This window comes from Larus michahellis, chromosome 1 (assembly GCF_964199755.1).
Source record: "Larus michahellis chromosome 1, bLarMic1.1, whole genome shotgun sequence".
In the NCBI taxonomy this organism is placed as follows: Eukaryota; Metazoa; Chordata; class Aves; order Charadriiformes; family Laridae; genus Larus; species Larus michahellis.
This window is the reverse complement of record NC_133896.1, coordinates 94,534,082-94,546,903: the sequence shown is the minus strand read 5'-3', so window position 1 is coordinate 94,546,903 and position 12,822 is coordinate 94,534,082. Positions and strand designations below refer to the sequence as shown.

The following is a 12,822-nucleotide window of genomic DNA, read 5'->3' as shown; positions in this document are numbered from 1 at the left end:
ATTGAGTAAGTGCTCAGAGGACTTGAAGGGCAGCTCAAAACAAAAAAAGTTAACCGCCCCATTAGTCTGATGTGAAAAAGAATCTTTATAACACCTTTTACTTTCATTTGATTAATTTTCAGTTAAGCAGTCTGAGGTTAACAGATAGTCATAAATTTATTTACACAGAAATCAAGAGGCAGAGTAACATCTATTTCTAGAATGAGAACAGTTGCTTCCTTTCAAAGGCTTCAACATGTTGCTTTGTTTACCAATTTTAGCTGTAATAATTCTTGACAGGACAGTACAGTTTAGTGACAAAAGCACCCTTGAAGAAAGCTGAAAGAGGCAGGCCTGTAACAATTAATTTTATACTTTAGCCACTTTACATGCATATTTAATAAAAATTTTTAACCAGACTGGATAATATGTTATGGCACCACATTCTTGTTGGCTGCACAAATCCATCATATACACTTAACATCAAGTTTATACCAGCTGTTATTTTGGTAATTACATCATTATTACATTTTAACTGTGCAGATGGCTTACTAACAAAAAACAATTCTAGCAAACAGTGCAGGTGTTACAACTTAGAAGGGGGAAAGTTGTATTTTTATTTTCCTTTGGGGTGACAAGTGTTGTCTGTCTATCAGTATTTGCAGAACTTGGTTCACTTTTTCAAGCAGTCTTCTCAGGTTTAAATCTTCTCTGCTTGCACTTCTGCAGGCTTCTTAAAAATCTCAATTTGAACAGGATCCACAAAAGAAAAAAAAAAAAAAAATTGAGAACGTTCTTCAGAACGCTTTTCCCCAGATGGATTAAAATGATTGAATCAAAATGGGGGGAAAAAGGAAAAAAAAAAAAAAAAAGACTGATTCGGGCCTGAAGTAATCCTGTAACTTCAGTGAAGTTATATCTTGAAAGTCTGTGACACATTAGGGTTTTATTTTAAAGCTCACAAAGAAAGCACTGATAAAATGGAAAGCTGTTAAACATTAACCCTATTTGACAAGGCCATGGAGAGGTCTTACAAAGCTGCTGTAAGAAAAATGTAGAATTTATTTGGCATACGCTGAATTCCCCCGGTGGAATCCATTGTCCTTTTGTACCGCTTTCAAAATAACATGTGTTATGGTTGCCCAGAACGGAGGTTTTGTCCCTGTTAACATACATGAACGTGATATTCAAGTTGGATGGCATCCAGCAATAGCCTGACTTCCCTCAAATAATTTTAGAAATCCAGAAAAAAGCATAACATGATTCCTTTTATATCTTCTGACAGGTCTTAGTCCTCAAACTGTTTGAAATTCCTTTGCAGTTAACGCACATTGCTGTAGCAAAACTCCTCTGAAGACAGATCTAAAGCTACAGATTTTGCTTGCATGGTACTGTCAGTCAGGAACATGATTTCCATTTCTCTCTTTTTCACCCTCTCTCTCACCCTGCTTTGCATATGACTAGACAGGCAGAAGTCTTAGGGTGGATGCAAACGTACTGGAAAAAAATTCTAAATACTCAAATTAGACAGTTTATACGAGGAAGAGAATCTTTAACTGGAGTAATTTGTATCAGTTCTATGGAAGAATGCTATGCTGGACAAATAAAAAATCAATTAGCTGTAATAGCCAACTTCAGTTTGGGTATAAATTATGTTGTTAGAAGGACTCTGGCTGGAGTAGGTATGCCTATAATAGGGAGTTTACTTTCTGAATGTATGAAGTGGTAACGTGTTTTCCCTTTTCCATAACACCTTTAACTAGTATTGCAGGGGGATCTTTTCAATTAAACTCGCATAGGAAAATGCCCATGCTACACATGGAGAAGTAATAATTCAGGATGGAGAAGCTTTTACCTAATCCAGTAATCTGTGTGTTCTGAGCCTCTGTTTCCAGCAGCTCACCGCAGAGTTAGGGACCTTAAGACTTAAATTAACAAAGCTGAGTAGATTATCCCTTCAGAACCATTCTAGCCGGTCTCTCTCCTGCGTGTATTCTGTAGTGTACTGATGGAGCAGAGAAAGCCCATGCCTTTAAAAGAGATTTTGAAGAACGAAAGACACAAAGAAGTATTAATTCACATAATGTATTTTACAGAGTTTTAATACAGTGATTTGATCGATCTTTTCTTACTTTTTTCTCTACCAGCATTTCAACAGAGGTGTAATGGTTTGTGCTTATGTATTTTGAGATTGATTTAGTGGCTTCTGCGCTAACTGATTACTTCGTTTTTGTTCCTAGTCTGGAGACAAAGACAGTTCTGCAGGAAGTGGAAGTGAAGATGAGGAGTTTTATGATGCTGATGAAGAAACTCAGATGATCAAATAGTGAAAAGAAGAAACACTGGCTTATTTTATGCTTTTTCTTACTTGCCTGGTCAGTCCAGCTGTAAGATGAGTACTGGGGACCTCGCCTGTCAGGGAATGTCATTGCACAAGTTCCTGTGTTTTTCCTGACTAGGAGAGGGGTTTGAGTAGTGTTCAGACTAATTACACCACTGATGCTCTCCATATGAGACAGCTGTTCAAATTCTTGTGATTCAGAATGACAGTGCTTGGACCACATTTGAAGCCAGGTGAGACAGCAAGGGTGGGATCATGTACTTCTGAAACCTAGGAAATTACCTAGGCTTAGATAGATTTGGACAGATCATCAATGCACATGTTTGTATTTTACTTTCAAGGTGGTTGATTTTGATTCAGTATAAATTGACAAACTCAAAAACATCCACTTTTTTTCTGGAGAGTGAAAGTGGTCACAGAATGTGCTGTGTGCTGCTCCAATGGGAACAGATTCCTGAAATTGTATGTTAAATTGGCTTCTGCATACTGAGTAGGGGAGAGGCAACTATGACCATAAGGTTTCTCTCCCTGCGTGCACACACACCCACCTGTATGTAGTTCCAGAATGCAGCTGGTTAGTCATGAGTTGTGTGTAACTTGATGATAATGGAAGGCTGGGAGGAAGGACTACAGAAAAGAGCAACCATAAAGCCTGCAGACGTAAAGGACATTACTGATTATTTTTTTTCCCTTCTGTTCATCAACCAAGTGATTTCTTGGGCTGTCTTATGCATACATTTACCACATGTTCCCCACATCTCAGCACTACTGTTTATAGCTTTGCCTACTTTTCCCACTTTTCCCTAGTCCTCACTTTGCCATAAATATTGAAGCTCAGCAGCTTCTCTGTGGAATGAAATAATTCTGTGAAGGATGTAATTTCACGGGTGGGACATAGGTGAGGTATTTATCACATAGTGTGTGTGAGGTGTCTGTTAGAATATATAGCTCATTTTTGTGGGCCTTATCTGTCTTTATTTCTGCAAGAAACTTAACTCTGAAGTGGTAAGAGGAACCATGGGTTGCTGTTACGTTTTGGAGGTTATTGCCAGGAAGCTGCTAGTATTTATTTAAAATTCTTGTGTGTAGATAAAGTTCTCATTTAAAAAAAAAAAGGGGGGGAGCAAAAGTATTTGAGACAGCATTTGATTACTTGATGTTGTTTCTTAGCCAGGTGCTTGCTTGAGCACTTGGTTACGTGACCTCCTTGAGGAAGACAACTTCATTCTCCTGTTTATGCTGAACTTCCTGTAAGTGCTTTGTTAGAGGGATATGGAATCTTGAAATATGAAACATGAACATATGAAATGTTCCAGCTACAAAGATGAGGCCTTACAAGGATTCAGTTTTCTTGATCACATTGTCATCTTCATCCTCTAACCTGTTGCTTTCTATTTATTAAGATTAATTTACTTAGAATCCTTAGTTTGCTAATCTTTATACTTGGAGTTCTTAGAAAATGCCACACAATGGCAGCAAATGCATTGTCAGGCTTGACAGCCATTTTTGTGGATGTTAGACTAAAGAAAGATGGATTAAAAAAATTCAAAAAGCTGACTGCTGAATAGTTTCTGGTTAAACTGGGAAGCTCCTTTACTCTGAAAGGAAGTGAAAGCAGAGAGCATCTGAAGTTTGCAGCTAGCTGCTTGAATGTTGCTGGGAAGTTACAGCTGGGAACTGTAAGGCTGAGCAATGAGCAGCTACCCTTGCTGGTGCAGAGGGCAGCCCAGAGACTGAGGATTCACACATGCAGTCCTCCCGCTTGGCCTGAACTTGATCCAGGCATTGACTGAGCAAAGTCAGGAACTTCAGTCCCTATGGACAATGTGTCAGTATTGTTTTGATTTTTGCCTGTGTTATGAGCTTCACTAGAAGAATTCCGGCCTCCAGTCTTCACTTTATTTTTTCCAGACTGTTGAATAGTTGTTGTAGCTATGGCAGGGTACTTTTAAACCCAGCTGGATAGTCTTTCTGTCTTATGTGGTGCTTTTGCATGCAAGAAAATTGCCCCAAATAAGGTACTCAGAAGTACTTGGAAAGGTTGAATCTATTTGGTCAAATAATGTTTTTTAGTTTTGCATTCACATTTTGAATTATGGACAGACGGAAAAAAAAGACTTTTTTTGTTGCTGATGGCATCTAAATAAATAATACCTGCTTATTTAGAAGCATATAGTGGTAAGCCTGGTGATATTAACATGCTGACAAGACGCAGCAGGTTTTTTAGGTGTTTGCTGCCTCTGTCCCTCTTTGGACAATAGGTGGAGTAAGTCCCCTGAGAGGCAGACAGGAACTGTGAGCCTTCTTCACTCCATAGTTTTACTGTCGTCATCTGCTACTGGCAACCCTGGCCATGCCATGGGACACCTCAACATAATTTTCATTAGAACAGTAGGATGTGCTAATGGTTCAGGTGGAGGAGATTGCTCTTTCCAAGACCTGATCTGGGTTTTGTGACAGTCCTCAACTTAAAATTAAATTTACCTGTCCACCCATGCACTTTGATATCATCAGTATACACATGTAGAATTGCAAAAATGAGAGTGACGAAAACATCAGCAATTTTTTTCCATAAAAGTTGCTGCTCTTTTTTAACCTTATACCTGTCCTGTGTTTGCACCTTTCAAATTTTAAAGGGCAGCATCTTTTTTGTGTCAACCATAGGAACTCTCGATTGTTACTCTCCCTGGCCAGTTAATTCAGAAGTTTTATAGATGAGAACCCTCCAGGAGGAGCTCAGCAATGTAGTATCAGGCTTCTTACAATTACTTGCTCTCCTGCTTTGTGTTCTTAAGTCCAAATCTGTTGGGTGCATTAAGTTTCTTTTCAGAGAGGTTTGTTTCATAAGAACTGGCCTTCTGGTACAGAAACCCTGTAGGATCACTTTTTTCTTACCTATAGAGTGTAATGCTTTATAATATTGAGATACTTGTGCTGTATGTGGCATTCACTGGGGACAGATGCTGCACAGTGTTTTGTAGCCTACATGGGCAGAATTTTCTGTATCTAGAATGGAGCATTATTGCTAAGCAGAACTTCTTCAGTTGAGCAGTGCCTGCTGTTATGGGTCCCACAACCATGTTACTTGAAAGCCCAAGTCAGAAGTTTGTAATATGTAGCTTTGAAGTTATATGTAAGTAGTCTGCGTAGGCCCGATTAATAAGTCTGTGTTTGGGCAGTAAGGTTGCCCCAGGGAGCTGCTGGAGAGCAGAGGCTGATACAGCGCTAGTTATATCATAGTTTATGATGTATTGTAATGCTAAGAGTCTGAGACCCAATATCCTTGCTATAGTTGAGTGAAGTATGACAACCTTATCCCAAATTTTTTTCCAGAGTAGCTTTGTATACTAAGCAGCCTACACTGTTAACTGATTTTTGTGTTGTACAGGCACTAGCCTACCTACACCCAAGATGGGAATTCCTTCCCTGGATTCCTTTGGTTTTGTAGCTGTCGGTTTTTTTCAGACAGCTCACTTAATGGGATTATGCTAGAAATGAGAGAAGCTTTCTCATGGTGCTGACTAGTCAGATCTTAATAATGTCTCGGGTGAGGTATGTTTGAGATTCTGCTGTCTGGGGACTTCACAAGTGATGCTTAAATACAGCTAGGAATGAAGGAGAATGACAGGTCGTGTGAGACAGCATGCAGGAGAATTAGCTGGAGGGAGTCAAAAGAGTAGAGGATTCAACAGAAACACTTTAGGGCAAGGGTAAATGAGAACACAAGATAGTAGCCATTGGGTAGAAATACCCTTCTTGCTGCTTGTGTTGACTTGAAGCTTCTCCTTTCAGAGCTAGCATTGGTTCCAGGATGTCCTGCTGGGGACACCAGTTTCATCATTCCCTTCTTAATATCAACTTTGTATAGCACTACTACTTTAGTGATGAAGCATTTCTTTTGATCAATATAAAATGTGGCATGCTTCAGTTTTCTTTTGGACTCAGCTTTTCTGTGAGATGGCATGTCACTAAAACCATTAAAATTAGTAAAGCTCTCTTTTGGAGAATGCTGTATGACTGGCCATAGCTTAATTTGTCAGCTTCCCTTTAGAAAGATGGAAAGATTAGAATTATTTGCTGCATTTTTGTCACACAACTGATACTTCAGCCTTCTAAAAGGATTTTACTACCTGTCTATTTTTGATAGGCTGACGAGAATAGAATATTTAAACTGCTTCGCCTGAAAACAAAGCTAATGCTCTCCACCTAGGGTTTGGGGAAGTGCTATTCAGGGACTCCCTGACACACCAGGAACTTGGAAGCTCGTGTTAAAGGAGGGCCACAAGTGGTGGCTCGGTGTTCAGGTCAGGGTGTTGAGTGAAGAATGTGTCCACATGTCTCCAGAGACACTTAATTAATATGGAGCAGGTTGTAACTAGTTGCCACCTTTGTTACAGTCAAGGCTTTAAGGATTGCAGGCATATGCTTCTCTGTTCACAGCACAGAATCCATGCCAGGGTTTCCAGACTGTATGGACGTACTGAGCTCAGCAGAATATCCATTGCAGAACCATGGGGAATGCAGTTGAATTTACATTTTCCAGCCTATTTCACCTACACATATAAAAGCCTTTCACAAAAGAATGCTTTTGTTGTATTGAGGAAAAGGGGAAAGTGAGGAACAAACTTACTTTTCCTAGAGTATGTTAATGGAAACATTTGAGCTAAAACTCTTGTTCCTGAGTCTTCTGCGTAATCACTGAATGCAGATTTAGTTAGTATTATTTTGTTTTAGCTGAAGGATGGTGTGCTATGTATACCTTTTTCCACCCTGTTAGAGTTTCTTTGATCATGCTCTTTGACACAGCTGAATCTAGACATCTGTGCATGCGAGTTGTGAGCCTTGCAGTAAATATGTCAGAAAAGCCCAAGAGCGGTGCTATCATTTGATGATGGAAGTTAGTCTGGCCTGACACATTTAATGCCTGTGTCAGAAATGTCTATATTGAGGTGTTTACCAAACAGGAGACTTGGGGTATAGCTCTGTTTTGAGTCTCATTGCTTGTATCTTACTACAAGAAGAATTAAATGGAAGAAAGATACCTACGTAAGAGAACCTCTGAGAGATCTAAATGCAAAATTGAAGGGTGAACAGATTTATACAGATTTTTTCCATGCTGTGTATTTGTAAGTCCAGTCTCTTCCAGCCTTCAGATTTTCCAGGTGCTACTGTTATTTAAGTCTAATAGAGCTGGGTAAAACTTTCAGCCTAACAGTCCGAATTTACTGAACTCTCTCGTCTTATTTTTGGTACAACTTGTTGTTTCTGTCATTCTGAAAAAAGCTCCTGTATTGCCTAATGGGGAACAGATTTTTCTGTTCTAATTTGAAGTGCCTGTTTTATAAGAGTTGTCTTTAATTTCCTCAGTCAACTTGATATGGGACTGTGTGTAAAGAGACATCATAGAATTGGATTATATAAGTGCCAAAGACAGTTTTTGCTGGAAAGCGATGGTCCAAAACTAGTTCTAACTGCATTCATTTGGAATTCTTCCATGCAGCCTGCGAAAACTGGTATTTACAAGCAGCTCTGGAGCTTTAGGGGACAGAGAGAGAGTTACCTTTGTTTCCTTGTCTTTCGTTCATTGCTCAGTTCACTCAAGTAGCTTTTGTTTTTGAGAAACCAAAGAAATTAAATGAAGGATTTAAGATAAAGTGTAGGTTTTGTAGAACATGCAGAATTTATACCATGTAGCCATTATAAAGAAATCTGCAGAGCCTGTTTGCTTCTGAGTTGCAAAGCTCACTCTAAGACCTGATAAAACCTGGTTAAAAGTTGCACATTGGAATTTGTTAGTTCATTTGTCAGTCTTACAAATTAGCATTGCTAATAACAGCTTGCCTGGAGCTTCATAGGATCTAGCAGATTTCTATAAAATATACAGACTGTTTGAGGCATTGATAAATAATAAGATCTAGAGTTTAAATCCCTAGTACAACTAAAATTCACTGCAAGTCAGCCCTATCATGGCTGCTTGTTTGCCAGTAAATAGGCAGGTGGAGAAAAGTTTGTGCAGCAAGAGCTGGCTGCCCCCAGATAAATGGTTTGAAAGAATTAATTTGCTCTTTCCACTGTGCATGCAGAATGGTGTGGGACCATGGGGTGTCAGGGTCCTCTCATACACAGCAAACTTATAGAATGGAGTATGTTTAAGTACTTCCCCACCCCATTTGCAAAAGGTTCGTAGAGGAAACAGATCTTTAGGATGCATGTTACTGCTTCCCACCACCGCATCTGAGGTGCTACTTTGTCAGGAGGCAGTAAAAGTATGACAGTAAGAAAAACCTTTGCCAATATTGAAAGTTATATTTACTGAAAGATATCCCAGAGAGGTATTTGGCACATCCACGTTCAAACAAAATGTTTTTGAATGATGGAAACTTCATTGGGACACAGGCGTTTCTGATGTTAGTTTGTAGGGAAAAAAAAATTTAAGTGTTGCAGACACTGATGAAAACTGTTATAGAGCAGACAAATGCTGGGTGATTTGTGAGAAAAGAACTTATTGCAGTTGCTGTGATTTCAAGTATGCCTCTAAGACTGGTTTTGAATATTTGATCCTTGTTGCTCCCCAAAGTCTAACCCAAATCTTATTTTGTTCTTGTGAAAACTTGAGTAAGTTATGTAAAAATTGGAAATATATTTTTCGTATGGATACTTTTATTGCACTACTTTTCCTTCCTGAATTTAATAACTTTGATTTTTTTTTTAAGCTACCTCTTTATGTTGAGCTTTTTTGTCAGTTTTGTATTTAATTGATTTTTATGAAACTAGAAAATAATTAATTTTTCTTATTTGTGTGGGAATCTATGACTTAAAGACCACAAGTCCTCCTTCTATTTAAAGTTTTTTCTTAAAGGTCTTTTAAATTTAGTTAAAAGATTTACGCTTTTGAAGGAGCAGAATAATTACACACTTAGAACATGGGTTCTCCTGTGTGTACTGTCTGCTTTTAGAAGGGCCAGAAAGCTCTTGGTTTTATACTAACCTGAGTTGAGGACATGACTTTTTGGGAGCAATAAAAAGTTTTGAGTTGGGGAGCTTTAATCAATTTAATTTATTGCTAATTAAAGAGCTTTTAATTACTGGTTTTGGTATTGAAAGAAAAAATAAATAAAACACTTAAGGAAAACACTGCTGCTTCCTTCCAGATACCATTCTTCCCTCTCTCCCCCCATGCTATCCCCCACCCCAGAGTGGTCTCCAGTTCCTTGGCTGCATGTTCCTTCAGCAGTGCAACAGGCAGTGCAGGAGATTGGGATCAGGCTGTTGTCTGCTGTTCTTTCACTGCTCCTTGTCTCTTATTTAACTGCTCTCCTGTGGGTTTCTTCACCAGCCGCACTCCCTCTAGAGTTGTAGCTCCTCCTGAGTTTACTCTCATCCTCTGCTCAGGCTATGATTTTCCTTTGGCGTTTTTCCTGCTCAGCCGTCTCTCCTTTCTGCTCCTCTTGTGCTGGCATGGTTTTATCCTTTTTTCCTCCTACTGCTATAGCACTGTAATCTTTCTTGTCATTTACTGCCCTTTCTTAAACATGCCTTTGCAGAAGTGCCAGAAACTCCTCTGACAGTGTTGGAGTGCAGTGGATCAGTGCCTGCTGTGCCCAAGATGCAGTGGCCACTAACAAAACACAGGAGGATCCATCTGAACATAGGGAAGAACTTTTGTGAGGGTGACCAAGCACTGGTACAGGTTGCCTGGAGAGGCTGTGGAATCTCCATACGTGGAGATATTCAGAAACTATCTGGACATAGTTCTAGGCAGCCCACTTTTAGTGGGTGGCCCTGCTTGAGCAGGGAGGTTGGACCAGATGACCTCCAGAGGTTCCATTCTGACCTCAGCCATTCTGTGATTTCTGTGTGCCTGTTGCTGAGCTGGCTGGGACCAGAACAGGGCAGTCTGTGGCCTCTTCCCACACAGGAGACCCTGCAGCCCCCTTGCTACCAAAACCCTGACAGTTATGCTCAATACATGACTGTACAGGGTTTTCTTCAAATCAAGACCTTACAGTTTGGGTTGACGGTTTTTGTGGGTGGTAGTTGGTACTGTATTACCTTCCTGTGTTACTGGTGTTTTGGGTCAAGTAAATGAGACTCCTAAGGATATAACCAGACATTTATAGCCAAGTTCTGTGTCTGGTTACATTTGCATCCCTGCTGATTTCAGAAGACAGCACTTAGATCTCACTTGACCAGAGGAGCAGCCAAAGGGGTAAACTACTTTCTGCTCAACCCTTCACCATCATGAAAACAAATCTTTGTATAGTCTCTGCATCCTGTAGATCCTCATGACAGTTTAATTTGAAACAACAATCGGAAGTCCTTGCCAGTTGAGAGTTGAGTAACAGGAAAGTGGGAATGGGGGGGAATGGATTCACTGCTTCAAACAAAAATCAAGTTGTATATAGTTGGTGTGTGTATTTTTAAATATTTAAATTTGGATTACTTGAATACTGAGTGTTATGAGCCTTCCTATGTTAGAATGACTGGTGTATTTCAGAAGTACTTTCTCTTCTTTAACTGTATTAGTGTGCTGTTGTTAACTCAGAGTTGTACTGCTGAAAAGTCTGGTTTTTAGAATACGTGATTTGAGAAGTCACAACTAAAGACAGCATAAGCTTTTCCACAATAGGCCTTTTATGGTGGTATATTCATATGTTCTGTGAACAGCTGTTGGATCCAACTTTTTAAGATGTTCTTTGCCATACGTGAGGGGCCATAACAAATGTTGAAATATTCAGAATAATTGCACTTACCTATTCTGTTTTCTTAATGTATTTCCTATGCATACTGCCTTACCTGTATGTACTGTACTTCGCTGGAGGTACAAAATATCAGGTTCTTAATTTATAAAATGTAAATGAGTTTTAAAAATATTTCTGTAATACTACATATTTTCCATTGATATCTGTCTTCTGAGAGGGTGATGGTGGTAAGCCCAGGTGAATTTAGTCAAAATTAATATTGGTGGTCTTTACATTCTCACTTAATTTCTGAATGATTTTGATCATTTGAAATACATTTTTTTCTTTTAAGATTTTTGTAAAGGCTAACCTATGTTAGTAAGCCAACTTTTAGGTGATTTGTAACAGCTCTGATACTGCCTCTGACTCACACAGTTCATATAATGTCTTTGTAACTTATTTTGTGCCTTTTCTTCCCCGACACAAAATATCTCAATAAAAACAAGCTCTTTTGCAACACTGCAAACCTATTGCACTATTTATTTTTTTTTACTTGCCTGACCCTTTTGTCTTGTTTTCTGGAGGGGGTTGAAGCTCTCATAATAGAATAGATATTTATAACAGACTCTGCAGAAGAAAATTGACAAGGTGGAAAGCAGGTCATTTTGGGATGGCAGTGCTACAAAGCGCCTGGGAAACTGGGACTGTCAGTACTAATCAATATATTCCACTGTATCTATCACAAATCATTTCTAACAAAAACCGGCACCCGTGGAATGTGAGAATCAATTTACTACTGGCTTCAGTTATGCTGATTGATGTTGAAAGACTGGAAACACTTTGGGGAGTTTAGCATAGCAAAAATGTCTGTGGTGGTGTAACTAACACGTGTACTGGGGGAGTGCCCAGGAACACTAGTTGGCACTTGACACCCCTTCTTTGAAGTGCTAGCAAACGCACAAAAACTAAGGCCCTGTCCTCAGGGCTTCTGCCTAAACATCGTGGCAGGGGATGGCAGAGTTTGAACATTTGTCTTCATTACCTGGAAACGAGGTGATAAATAGCTTGACTGCATTTCTTGTCCCCTGTCCAGTGACAAAGAAAGTATTGTCTGAATCTGAAAAAAGTGACTGTGGGAAAGAGAGATCAGTGTTCTGTTTTAAATTGCTGTATACCAGAGCTTTAATACCTTTGTATATGCTTCCAAAAAAAAAAAAGTAATTTAAAGATTCTCCTTGAGTAGCTAGTCCCTTGAGCATATGCCAAAGCACTTCATCTATCAGTATTTTAAAGGGTATATACTAAAGAAGTCTGGTGGTCTACATGATAAATAATATTACCAGACCTTGTGTTACCTTGCATTTTATTCTTTGTCAGCATGGAGCTAAGAGCAATAAACCAGCCAGATGCCTGATCCACACTTCCTGGGCACAGACCACTGCTAAAGTCATCCTTTGCTCTTGTATTGCTTACTGCAAAAGAAAAATGCAACTACCTGAAGTATCTCTTCTGATTAATTTGCCGTATGCTTTGTAGGGTCTCCTGAAGCTTTAAACAAGATATTTTGAAGTCTTTTGAACTCGAAGTGTTTTCGTCAACAGCCTCTCTAGAATGAGTAACTAGAGTCTATGGAGCATACACCAGCATCCAAAATCACTTGTATTGTTCATCCCTTGATCTAAAGTTACTGGATGAAGGCCTTCTTTTGTTCTTGTTATTCCCAATTCTTTTGAGCCTTACTCTTATTTCTGGTACTTGAGAGACTTAAGATTTTACTTTAGTTTTCACTTTTGCTGCTGTTTCACCATGGAGGTGATGATT

At 39.2% G+C, this 12,822-nt stretch overlaps 1 protein-coding gene across 3 annotated transcripts in view; it reads left to right on the top strand.

The window, feature by feature from the left end:
* The window catches only part of SLC22A15 (solute carrier family 22 member 15), a 43,016-nt gene extending 31,492 nt beyond the window's left edge, over window positions 1-11,524 (top strand). For 2 of the 3 annotated variants that reach the window (XM_074593994.1, XM_074593981.1), the window contains exon 12: window positions 2,220-3,836. In XM_074593994.1, the coding sequence (XP_074450095.1) occupies window positions 2,220-2,306 (87 nt within the window). In that variant the 3' untranslated portion in view covers window positions 2,307-3,836. Of the gene's footprint in view, window positions 1-2,219; window positions 3,837-9,864 lie in introns of those variants that run through there. The other variant, XR_012588237.1, reaches the window with a different exon arrangement.
* The last annotated feature ends 1,298 nt before the right edge of the window (window positions 11,525-12,822 follow it).